Source organism: Larimichthys crocea, chromosome XIII (genome assembly GCF_000972845.2).
Source record: "Larimichthys crocea isolate SSNF chromosome XIII, L_crocea_2.0, whole genome shotgun sequence".
NCBI classification, from domain to species: Eukaryota; Metazoa; Chordata; class Actinopteri; family Sciaenidae; genus Larimichthys; species Larimichthys crocea.
The window spans coordinates 20931755-20945340 of record NC_040023.1 but is presented as its reverse complement, the minus strand read 5'-3'; the positions used below and the strand labels follow the sequence as shown (position 1 = coordinate 20945340).

The following is a 13586-nucleotide window of genomic DNA, read 5'->3' as shown; positions in this document are numbered from 1 at the left end:
AAAAAAAAAAAAAAAAAAAACCACGATACATGCATGCATCTGTGTGTCAACAGAATGTGTGACACGCATCATATACTTAGATAATACAAAGCTAGTGTGTGCGTGGAGGCTGCAAACAGTGGTATATCTAATAACAGGCCTTTCTGAATGGGAGAGTGATAAATCCTGTCACTCCCCAACCACACATACACACAGAGATACACGCATGCTGGCTTCCTGCTAAATTAAGCATTGTAGGAAACTACAGACACTACATCAGACAGCACAGGCGTGTACAGACACACACACACACACACACACACAGAGAAACAAGCTCACAAACAAGCTGAAAGAGACACTTGTGACTAGGAATATATGCAGGGCATGTATACACACACACACACACACACACACACACATAAAAATGCAGACATACTGACAGAGACACATGTGCCAGTGCAATGCGACACATAAATTGGGGCATGCATTATTAACTGTCGGAAATTTCAGAGCACATGTTGGGACTGTTGTACCTCAAAACAGAAAGACATTAGAGAGACACAAAGGCGGAATTTATATATGACAAAAACTGTGAGAGCGCTACAGAGCGCTGTCAAGAGCCATGAGACTCCTTGTAGGACTTATTATTATTATAGGAGTTTTTCAAATAATCACTTTCGGTATTTCATTTATGACAAATTCGTTTTATTCTTTATTAAACTGTTTTGGATGACTGTGATCAACATAAAACAAACAAACAACTCAGACGCCATAAGCAGTCCACTTACTAACAGAGCAGTTGTAAATCAAGGTCAGTTTACCTGAATTACAGAAAAATCGACCTCATTACCTCTCGTTATATCTTTACTCACATTTTGAGTCTGCCTCTGACATTTCTGCTGCCAATCCAAGAAATGTATACAAATTTATATGAACTATAAAATTTGTACTCAAGTCATAGTCCCCATGAAAACTGATGACAGCATGCTCTATGCTCTATCCACAGTAACGTTATTGTATTGTAATTTCAATGCTGTGAGCTCCATTCACTTTCATTGTATTGTGGTGGCTATAGAAATCTCTGAGGTGGATCTAAGCTCGAGGTAAACATGAAACATCCCTTTAAATTGGCACCAGAGCAGGTCATTACATAAAATAAAATTAATCACATTGGGTGTGAGGTGATGATGAGTAAATAAATAAACAACCAGCAGTCAACATAATCCATCTGGCCAATTATGTTCAGGTAAGATGTATATTACAAATGAATTCAATTCCGCTCGACTTCGACATGTGGCAAAAAACATACAATGAAATACACAAAAACCGTTTTGAGCAACCACTTTAATGAGAGAATAACACATCGAAAACAACTTCAAAGATGTTCGTTATGAAGATCTGAAAATATACTGTCCTTATCTCTTATTCAAAAATAAATACTTGAATGAAGATTACAAATGACCTTTAATCAAAGGTTTTTACACATTATCACTCCTTTCAGCAGAATAAAATAACACATACCGTAAAGTAAGCACAATTCAATCCATGAAAAGGAGGAAAACTCTATTACACACAATATTTGGAAATCTACCTGCTCAGTTCTTCTAAAAAGTATGTTGGATAATTCAATACCTCTGCAATGATTCTCAGACTTTGTTTCGGTACAGCTGACCATGTGTTCAAATGTGTTGTGCGTAATTTATCTGAGAAGCGACAGGCAAAAAAAACATGTTTGAAAACACACACAACATAGTTACCCGTTTATGGACAATGTCAGTGAGCAATAGACAAAAACAAAAAGTTCAGATCTCATAATGAAACAAAAATATGACCCAGGCTCTGAGCTTGATATAGATTCTAATTAAAATGAGTGTTTAATTTGTAACAAAAAAGCTTGTCTGAAATGTTTTTTTGAAATTTTCATTGCCCATGTTTTTATTTCTACTTCACTGACAGAAAAACACAGTGACGTCACCTTGGTGCAAACAGAATAAAATAACTGCTAAGTGATAAACTATGCCATTTAATTAAAAAGAAAAAAAATCTAACTGTACTAAAAACAAGCAAAATCTCGCAGAACATTCAAATAATCCATGGCTGTAGGTGTCTTTTTTCCTTTGGGTTTTTTTAAAAATTGAGTGAGAGCATGTATAGTACAGGTGATCTAAGCAGACCGTTTTATCGCTGTATACACAAGCTTCCAACAAACCTCCTGTGTTCTCACTGTCCACCCCCTTTTTCACAATCCTCTTCTAGTTTGCAGTTGCTTCATCAGTACAGTTTCTCTACAATAAAGGCCAAGATGACTGCTGCCAGAGCGAGCCCGATTCCCAGCTTCTTCAGTCCTTCCCTGTCAAGACTGTAAGAGCCGATCAACAAAACAGATGAAGAAGGCATAGAAGCAGGATCTTTGACACCATTGGCCATCTGTTCCTGTGAGGGCAAACAAACAGAAAGACAATAACATTAGACTGAGATCAAGAGAGGTACAGATTTTTGACATTCTGACTTTGCTGACTGCTCTCCTCTGCAGAGAAATAAAGACTGATGGATCAGCTAGTGATACTGAGCTTACAGTTATTTAATCAAGCTGCACTGGAGATGTTTACTGATATGATGGTCTCTGCCTAGTCTCCCTGCTCGTAACGAAATCAATTGTTTATAAAATTATGCGCCTTAACTGTACAGTAAATCATGAATGAACAGATTTTGGTGGTTAAAAACAAGATATTTCAGTTAGCACAGATTCTTGTCAAAAATGCAACTTCATCCCCAGAACAAGAAGGGCAACTTTGCACATCTGCTGACTGAGTTAAGCCTCACTGCCAGACACATCTCTCTCACAAGCAGTCAACTGAGGACTAAATAGTTTAAAAATGAAAATCTGAATATCTTGTGTGACGTGAATATCCCTCTGAAGCACACAAAGGATCTGTCTTGCTTTCTACCACACACTTGTGGACACCGTTGCAGCTCATATAACATCAGTCATGTCCATATTTCAGAATTAGGGGATCATCTTTAGATTAAATCAACTGGCCACAGTCACAAATCAAACAGCGATGCTTGACAGCACAGTGGCCAGTGATCCAACGCATCAAGTGTCTGTAATCTGAGAGTTCTGTTTCGTCTTAATGTGTTGGACCATTAAAAAGACATCCACCGCTGAAAATATGTGACAGTGAAAGATGAGAAAGAGCAATGCTGAGAGGAGCGAACCAGGAGAAAAAAGATTAATTGTCAGGAGGGCAGGAAGAATAAAAACGGATTCTGATTGTGTTTCTTTTGTTGAGTTTATTTTGCTACTTCAATCAGCCAAATCAGAATTTACTCAGCCCTTGGCTCTTCATAAAACAGCCATTTATGTGAGGGGATGTATTATTACCCTTCATGGATCACTGCTGATGATCATTATATACATTTTGAAATACATCTATTGATGCCACTTGATATTACTCTAGATAAGGTACTTCAGTGGCTGTATTATTTAGGAGAGCAGAGGGGAATTACAGGACTTTATCATGTCCTCCACTTTACTTCTCTTGTCCTCTCACCTCCTGTCTCTCTCCTCCGTTTAATTTGGAAAAGTACAGACACAATAATAAACAGAATTTTAAATCCACTGATTATTTCGATATTTTGTGGATGAAAGCATTCATAAAACCAGTCATTTGCTTATGCAAATGAGTGCATTTCAATTATGATGCCATTATCTCTGTGCAAAGCAGTTAATGCAGTTTTGTAGTGATCCAATTATTACAGAGTGCTGTCTATTGAATCAAGCTGATGTTGATGAAGGTGCACTCTGATGTAGTTATGTAGGCAAGCTTAGAGAGACGTGAGAACATTAGAGTTAGCTTACAATGTTAGCACAGCCAAAGCAATCATCTCTCTGTAGTGCAACATTTTCAAGTTGCTTTTCTACAATGTTTCTAGAAAAAAAATACATCTATAGTCATGCCTCCCCTAAAATATTTTGTTAAAAAGCAGACACTACTATACGCTACGAGAGACTGACACTACTATATGATCGTAGGAATACAGGAATACTACAGGCAGCAGTGTGACTCTATGACCCTCTCGCCCTTCCACAACTACACATTGCTACTTACTTTGAACATAAGGTTAACACTGCTCTGCATAGTATACAGAACTGAATATTCATAGTTTATAGTTCAAAGAATATTATAGATCCAAACTGACATCTGACAATCATGACTGAAAAAAGAAATATGCAATTAGAAATCTGTCTATTGCTACTTCAACACGACAGACAGTGCCATGGTTTTATCAACACACAGCAGGCTACTGATATTTCAGAGCCATGGTTAGGGCTATAGACTCTAACTTGTACAAACCTGAGGCAGACACAAGATTAATTAGTTAGGCAGACTAGACTAACATCAACCTGCTACTACAGGAAGGAGAGGGTGGAGTGGGAGGTTCGGGGGGAGGCAAGGGATGCAATTTGAGTCATTTTGCAAACAAAGGGGATGTCACCCCCCTCAGATTGCCTTCTATACTGCACAAAGTATAAATTCACACAACTGTGTCAACCTAGAAAATTCCATCAGATTTTATTTGTGCTCCTAAAGCAACGACTGCTTTGGGATGAATTTGAGAGGTTTGTATGTTTGGCATGTTACCAATAGTCAATCATGCAAATTTAAGTAATGCGAATGAGCACATGATGCTGCTTACTGGAACATATCACAGCTGTGATGAGAGCACCATCAAAAATGTGTTGCCATTTCGTCGTTGATAGTATTAATATGATCCATAACCAGCCTGATTTCCCCTTGGCCTCCACCCTCTGTGATCAGTCATCATTCCTTTTGATCACACATTTATTTAGTTTTATCTAAGTGTCTCTAAGTGGAGACCTGAGCTGTGATTTCAAACAAATTGCACCTCAAGATGTGGCTCTTTTAATTTGAGCAACAAATTGGATGGGAGAACCAATACTTGTCACCATTTCTGGAGTGGAAATCAATCTCGGGGACCTTGTGGTTGTTCCTATATGTCTCCTCCATGACAGTTGGTAAAATGCCTTATCACCAAGATGGTAGATTAGCAGCTTTACAGAGTACCACTTAATGAAGTTCACAAAGGATATGTGTTTGAGGTTTTGATTACCACAGGTAGACTGATTCTCTCTTTCAAGTTATCTCCATAAAGTCTTGTTCGACAATCCTCTGTCTCGCCTGCCTTTATCAGTAGGATGCTCGGGCAACATCAGGAATTCTGTTTACCATTACCAATATCTGGCTGCGCATACTATCTAGAAGTTTCCTGTAGCTCTATGTGAGTAGAAAAATTCAGAAAAACTAGAAAAAGTTGCAATTGTAGAAAAACTCTATGCAGACATACTGTGCTTTTAACCTATGAACTAAGAATAATAGAATGGCAGATTATGTGGAGTACAAACGCTTGCTTGCATGAGTATTTGTACATAATGAGAGTCAGTGCACGCCTACATGTGTTGCATGCACATGACTGTGTAAATGAGCAGCTGCAAAGCGTCTGTCCTTCTGCCTCTCTATTCTACACATTACGCCCGCTCCCCTGTCCTATCTATGCCTGTAAATGCTACCTTGCCACCCAGTCTTCTCCTCAGCTGTGTTGCTGAATAGTTTCCTCTGTTGCTGTACACAATGGTGGATGGATACTATGACCGACAACGCCTACGTGACACATCCATAAGTCACTTACAGTAACTTTAGACAATAGGTGGAGGGTGAATCAGTAACAGAGGTCTACCTGACATATCCACGTGCTAAATGTTCCTCCCCGATGGTGAAACTGATACACTGTTTTGTTGCTTTTTTGACGCTGCAAAAACAATAGAGTTGCTTTTTTCTAGAGTGTTCTGTGGTAGCCTTGTCATATCCCGGTCCCTGTCATAGTGCATGTGTTGCTTGTCACTGAGCGTCTTCACTGGAAAAATGTGATCAAAACATATACTGCTACTTCTCTTGGGGGTTCAAATCACTAATCCGATCTCATCAGCAGTAATATATTTGAAAAGTACTCTTCAGTGATGTTACAATGTATGCCTTTTAAAATGTTGACTCGTTCGGTAAAAAAAGTTGCTTTTCCATCATTCGTTAACTATTTATAAACACGAATGACTGAATAGGAGAAAAACAGACTACGAGCAAAGAACAAATGTACCCCAAACCATTATCTTCCTCTTCGCTGACAAGCCGAATACACTGCCTTCTTCTCGATCCATCTATTTATCTGTCTCTCTGCAGGTGTCTTTTAACAACAGGGTGCCAGGAGAGAGGCTCAATAGTACAGTCTAAAATCTATTACTAGTAGGGAGGATAAGTGAAAATCCAAGTGCCAGTAGGTGCGTGTCAGCACAGTGGGAGAGAAGGGAGGAGAGAAGTGAAAAACTGAGGAGAGGAAGAAAGGGGGCAGGAAAAGATGAGAGATTCGTCTTTCAGTGATAGTTCACCACCTGCTAGCTGGCTTGCTGAGTTTGTGCATATGTCTGTAAGAAAGGGAGAGTGAGAGTGTTGGCATTTGTGAGTAAGTGTGTATGTACATGTAGGCCTGTGGTGGATAATGTGGGTCTCTCTGCTCACAGCAGTAGAACCCAGCAAAATAATCCTACTTTTAAATCATCTAAAACTACACCAGGGGTGCAGACTGGCAAACACAGCTAGATGCTTTTCCCTCAAGGTTTTCAAGATTTTCCCTCGGACTCTCAAATGCCTCTTTGTGTCTTAAAACCCCTTTTTTAAAAGAAATCTGCCTGGCTACAGCCTCTGCCAACACACATGACATATTCAGAGAGATACACGTGGCGACACGAACGCCACATCATGAGAGCCAGAAAGCACAATACACAGTGGTCACATTTCTCACATGATCCTCACCAGCTGTCAGTGTCACTCTAGACACACAGAGGCCGTGGAAGTGGTTTGTGTGAGTGTGAGGAAACAGATATTGTAACAGGCTCCTTAGTCACGGGTGGTTTGACAAAGCTGTAATGACAATCACAATGAGTTGCAGCTGCATTTACAACTGGACTGAAAAAATTAAGAGTAATTACTTAGTAATATTGACTGATTCACAGTGTAGAATATGACATTTCTTTCATCGGTTAATGAGGTTACAACTATAGAAAAAAAAGACAAGAAAAAAAGGAACAGAGGCTCAATAGGGAACTTTAGTGATGTTCTCCTTCTGTCTTCCTCTTTATTTATCTGTCATCTAAAATTTACTCCATCACCATGACAGTAAACAGAAATGTATGGGTGTGGAGGTGTGACTTCACACGCACTCAAACCACACAACGTCCTAATCCAAGCATAGTTTCAAGTTACTCTTTGACACGACCAAGCCTCATGTGTACATACATGTGTCATATCACAGTAAATAAAAGATGAAAATGCTGATCATAGTGTTTATCTTATGTTTTATTTTTTCCACATAAAAAGATGACCTGAATATTCAGTTAACTCAGAATTCATAAGATCATGTGCAGGGTTTATTTTCTCCCATTACTCAACTAAAAGTGAAAAGTTACAGCCAAGCCTACTGTATGCTACCTTAAACAAAACATCATTAAAAACACTTGTCACCATGCTCATTCATCCGTGCTGCCATCTGGGAAATTCAACAGAGCATCACCAAACCAGGAGTACCACCTAGATGGCAAACATATATATTTATACATATACATATACATATACATATACATATACATATACATATACATATATAACGCTGACTGAAGTTACACACACATGCACACACAATATCTAGAGTTTGGACTGGACTCATTGTGTGTGTACTAAACTGTACACCTGACTAACAACAGTACAGATCCTTTATTCTCATTAACCTGTGTAACGGAGTTAAGGTGAAGATGATTCCACTTGCCATAAAAACTCACACACACTTAATTGTCCTATTGACCTTGAAGGCAGCACCCCTGTAGTTTAGGGTCGTACATCCCGGGTGAGAGCAGCAGTCGGACCTTGCTGTCTCCCCGGTAGGTGCATGAGTTGTGAGCTCCACTATTGTTTCAGATTAATTGCACATAGTTAGCTAACCTGTACTTTCTTTTCATTTTATATTTTTCAGATGTGTGTTGTGTGTGTGAGGGAAATGGGACTGACGTTATGTGTTGATCCTTCTGCCAGGTATATTACATTTTGTTCTTGTATGTTAATTTTAATACTAATTGAGCAGTTGGACCTTGCTGTCTTCCCGACGTGTGTTGTGTGTGTGAGGTTAATGGGACTGACGTTATGTGTTGATCCTTCTGCCAGATGTCCGAAATAAACGACAAGTTTGCCAAAAGTGACGGCTTTCTTCTGTGAAATACACAACGCAACGAGAGAGAGTACAAAGCCGCTACGCCTGCATCAAGTTATCAAGTTGTATCCTCGCAAATAGGTTTACAGTTACAGTTATGTACACATGGACATAACATTTCTGGTAAAAAGAAAAAAGTTGTTCTATCTTGGAACGAATATTCTGCATGCTGTTGATACTCTTTAGTATCAAAGTGATTTGCTCAGTGCCATCAAAGTATTCAAGTTCAGTAAGCAGAGGCTGGAGGTGGTTGTTGGACAACCCAGAACATATTTCACATTTCATTTTACACTATATGAACTCTGTTTTGTGCTTGAGTTGTAAAAATAACGCCATCTTCTCTCTCAATCAAATACTATTGCAATAACAAGAATTAACTGCTCAGACATACTACAACAAAAGTGCAGCTGTTATTCTGTTGAGACAGCATGTTGAGCTTAAGAGGATGGTAAAAGTCAGAGTAAAACACGAAGCCACTGGTGACTAATTTACAAGAACTTTGCTCAGAGAAGTCTGTTTATAAGGCCCATGCTGAGGAAGGTCTATTTTTATGATAACATGGAAGACGATGACAAAAAAACATGGTTACTCAATAACGAAACTCTTTTCCCAAACAGTTGTTTGTTAAGTGCTTTGTTATTTACATCTTCAAACTGTGGTTTATAAGCCAACTAAGAGCAAGGGGCATTTAAAACCCTCTGACATTTAAAATAAACAAAACAGAATGAGCCTGTGTAATGCCATTTGACATATTAGGTAAGAATACTGAAAATAGACATGAGTGATATATAATAGACTGATGTTTTGATGACTTTAACATTCATTACTTTGTAACTGCAACTTTGGGCCTTCAAGTATACACAAAGCGGAGGCCGTGTAATACAATTTGACATGCTAAATGAAATGCTTAAAATAGCTACGCCTGCTGTTTTGAAGGCAAAACAAATTATTTGCTACTAGAGTAAACAATGTCATGCGAAGGCCAAGCAAAACCTTTTGACATTTTAAATAAAAAGTTTAAAAATAGATTTGAGAGGATTAACTGCATCCAAACAAGAAAAGACACCCTAATCTTTGATTTTTATTATTTACCTGACAACATGTGTGCATAACGCAACATCAAAGCAACAATTCATAATAGTGCATGTCAACATGGAGTGGTTCAATTGTTTGGGGTGCAATACAGATTCTTGTTCAAGTGTTATGCCTGTGTGTGTGTTGAGCGAGTGTGTGTGTTTTGTCTACATGATGACTGTGTGAGTACAGCCAGTGTCTCATATAGCCTGCGGCTAGTGGGAGTCTGCCACTCACACCAGGGGGGAATCGTGCATCGGTGTACGTGTGTACATGACTGTGTGTGTACAAAGATATGTGTGTGTATAAGCTTCGTTTTACCAATGAACCTATAGTGTATGTTTGTGTGTGAATGCATTTATGTACTGTAAGCATCATGATGCAAAGTATCAGCAATCCCACCCACTCAGCGTGTACTAGAAAATATAAAGATACAATTATAAAATTGACCACATCCACTCAGTGTGTGTTTTATATTTCTGTGTCTGTCTGTCTGTCAGTCTGTCAGTCACACACACACACACACACAGTGGTTGGATAAACTGATTAAAACAGAATTGGGGAGGACAGACGAGCTGGAGGTAAAAGGAAAAGAAGGTATTAAAGGTATTGAGAGAAATGATGAGACGGAACACAAAAAGAAAAAAGATAATGAAAGAAAAAGTAACAAAGAGATAGAAAGAAAAAGAAATAAACAAGGAAGGCTGGGAAAACCAAGGATACCAGCCTCTGAGAAGAGGATAGAGAAAGGCCGGCAAATACTCCAATGGAGATGCATCCATTCACCTCCATTTTTTGTTATTCTGTTAATTTGTGGTCATGGAGGGACATTGTTCCCTACTCGTATTCCTCCATTTCTATTTCTCTCCCAGCTCTCTGCTACTTCTATTCTGTCTTTCTTACGAACTGTCAATTTGCTGTCTTGTGGAAGGAGCGGAGCTGTTTTCTTCTCTCTCTCCTATTCTCTTGGTCTCCTTGAGAAAGTATGCTGTGAAAAGAGCTGATTATTGGATGGCACTCAAGCTGCTTTTCTGTCTCTTGATCTCTCTGTCTACCTCTCTCTCACTCTCTTTCATTCTTGCTTCGTTTTTTGGCCTCTCTCTCACACACACAACCCCCTCCTCTTCTATCATTTAATTTCATCTGAGGATGAGGACTGGTGAAGATACTTTCTCTTTTCCTTTCCTTCACCATGCTGTTGAGTGCTTTCTCTGCTATTGTGCCCCGCTAAAAGACTCATTACTGTCCTTCCCTTTCTGTGGAAAGTGATGTTTCTGTGAATGAAGGACTGACAGACAGACAGACAGGCAGACAGACAGACAGAGGAGGAGTAAGTGAGAGGAAGAGAGAACAGAGGAAGATGCCATCCATGCCAATAAAAGCATTTTTTTCCTCTAAAACCTTGGTCTTGTTTCATAGAATAAAATGGCACAAACACCAAGGCCTTTGAATGAATGTGTCACATGGCACAAAGGAACGAGGAAGAAGGAGGGAAAAAATGCAGATGAAAAAAGACAGGCTGAAACACAAGAAACAAAACAAAAAGGAGGGGACAGATGGGAGATAGAAGGAGAAAGAAGTAAAAAAACAAACAAAAAAACAACAATATGCTGGTGTGAATGCAATAACTCCTCAGTCCTATTCAGGGTCATTGTGAAGGATCACTGTGCAACAGACAGGCAGGGAAACACCATGGAGGTTGAAAGTTCTTTACATGGAGACCACATAAACAAACACATGCATACATAGTGACAGATTATAGCCCTTAGATTATCTGGCCTGCATATTTTGGGGGTGTGGGAGGACCTGAAACTAGGTGAACACAGACCAAACCTTCACACAGAGATGTTTGTATGCTTAGTCCTTGTGAAAACAAGAAATATAACCTAGTCAAATGTGTAATATCAGCTTACATGAAGCAATGTTGGTTATAACTTTCACCAATTAAAACAAAACATGGTGGCACAGCAGCTTGAGTCAATGATGGACCAGAGCTGGGTTTAAGGACACATATTCTCTGTAAGCTGGAGAGCTTACCACAGCATTCTTGGTCACGGACAAAGAGCAGGGTGCCATTAGATCACTACTCATCCATCCTCATTACTCATCCATCCATAATTCCTATACTTGTCTATATTCACACATCCATGCATCTTTTCATCTAACCATCCATCAGTTATGTGCATCTAAGCTATCATATCTCACATCCGTACATCCATATCTATCTGTCCACTTTCAGGTCCATCCATCCACAGCCATACGCACAAGCTTTCACATGCCACTTCTCTATAAATCCATCCATCTATCTATTCAGCCATATTGCTTCATTCCCACACACATCTGTATGGAAAGTCAATGCTCTCTCTCTATGAAATGATAGGTCTCCCACTTTGTTCCTCTTTTGACACATGGACATTACAGACCCTAGTGGGTTCCCCTGCCTATCCAATCACCCACTTATCTACCACTCTTCATTTTTTCTCACTTTCTTTTACAACGCTCCTCTGCATCTTAGATGAAACAACAAAGCTCTGACTCCATCCGTCTATCAGCGACCAAGCTATCATGGACCTCATCACACAATCGCTCTCCTCCTCGTCCTTTATTCTTCTGTTTTTCTCTCACTCTATGCCAAAAGCCTGTAATTATAGACTCCGCTGCAAGACATGGGGGTGAGCATCTATCTGCTTTTCCCTAATCGCTTATTCATCTCACACACACACGCATTCAGCACAGTGTGTGGTGAACTCACGCAGAGACTCATAGAAAATAGATGGTCTTCAAATATGTATAGCGCAGCCGCCAGTGTATGGGTGCACAAGTACATATCCTCAGATCTGTGTGTATGTTAGTGTTAGACTGTAATGAATGAATGTTTGTGCATACGTATATTCAATCAGACCTGTTCACTTAAATAATAATAATGATGAATACAGATACTTGACAGATGGCTGTTGAGGACATCATATATCTCAGAGGGCTGTACTGCAAGCATGTCTCTGTGTGTGTTTTGCAGATACTCCTGTGTTTCCGAGCCATTGGGTCACTTATCTATTAGCAATGTGCTCCAGTGCCACTCTATGGTCATTAAAATCCGACAGTGCAGGTCATAAGAACTATGGATTATAGATCACCAGAAGCATCACTGGAGATCTCTTAATAATGACAATATGGTAATTGCCAAAATGCTATGGACAGTAGAGACCAGTATTATATGCTTGTAAATCCAGATACACCACAAATATTAAAACATAACCGCTCTGTCTGTCTCTCTATCTGTGTGTTGGCTTGAATGTTTCTCTCTTAGTTTTCCTCTGTTTGTTTATCACTTTCCTCTGATGCGCTCATATTTTAATACCTTAGAAAGTGCACATTTAATTTCACTATCGTTTGTTGCAGTTGCTATGACTTCCTTTTTCCTTAGTTGCTTAGATAGTGTGTCTCAACACAGCACAAAATGTCTTTGCCTACATACACAAATAGCCGCAGTTACTGTTATACACCCCACAAAATGTCAAACCGTGCATGTTCACACAGGGTGTAAAACAGACACAAGCTGATAGTGTGTCCTATTGAGTTATTTTCATTCTAAAAAAAGTTTTTGTTGTCTCCCCCTCTGTCAACCTCTAGATCTCTACATAAATGATGTTATCTAGAGCAGGTTCAGGGTGGAAATGAAGACTTTACCTCATTGTTCTGTGAAAAATCCCTCCTGAGACACATTTACAGTAGAACCTAGTAGTACTAGGACTGGTAATAATTGGTGTCAGGATATATCCAGACAAAGGTATTTACAGTTTTGGAACAAAGTGTACGTCAGTGTATGACAAACAAAGTGCATAGTACAGTGTGACATGTTGTGTTCCTTAATCTACATGCATGTGCTCAGTCATCAGTCCAAGAAAGGCCTGGGTGTGTTGTGTAAGAATGTTGAGAGAGAATGGGGGAAAGTAAGTGGGGGCAAACGAACGCAAGCGTGTGTTGGATGGGCTGCAGACTTTATGAGGCAACTACTTTTACAAGCTCTAGTCCTCACTGCTGACTTTTTCATTGCTAAGTGACGTGTCGCTTGGCTTGCTGTGAAACCTTTCTTTTTTCTTTCATTTCATCTCATTCTCTGCCATCCATTTCTCTCTCTGCTTTCTTTCCTCTTCATCAGTGCCCACGCTCACCTCTCTCTCTCTCTCTCTCTCTCTCTC

General features: G+C 39.4%; 1 protein-coding gene across 2 annotated transcripts in view; it reads right to left on the bottom strand.

Annotated features, from left to right (window-relative positions):
- Positions 1–1305: 1305 nt before the first annotated feature.
- Positions 1306–13586, bottom strand: part of cdkal1 (CDK5 regulatory subunit associated protein 1-like 1) — a 211727-nt gene continuing 199446 nt past the window's right edge. For both annotated transcript variants that reach the window (XM_010732365.3, XM_027286342.1), the window contains exon 15: positions 1306–2412. In XM_010732365.3, the coding sequence (XP_010730667.1) occupies positions 2251–2412 (162 nt within the window). In that variant the 3' untranslated portion in view covers positions 1306–2250. The remainder of the gene's footprint in view (positions 2413–13586) is intronic.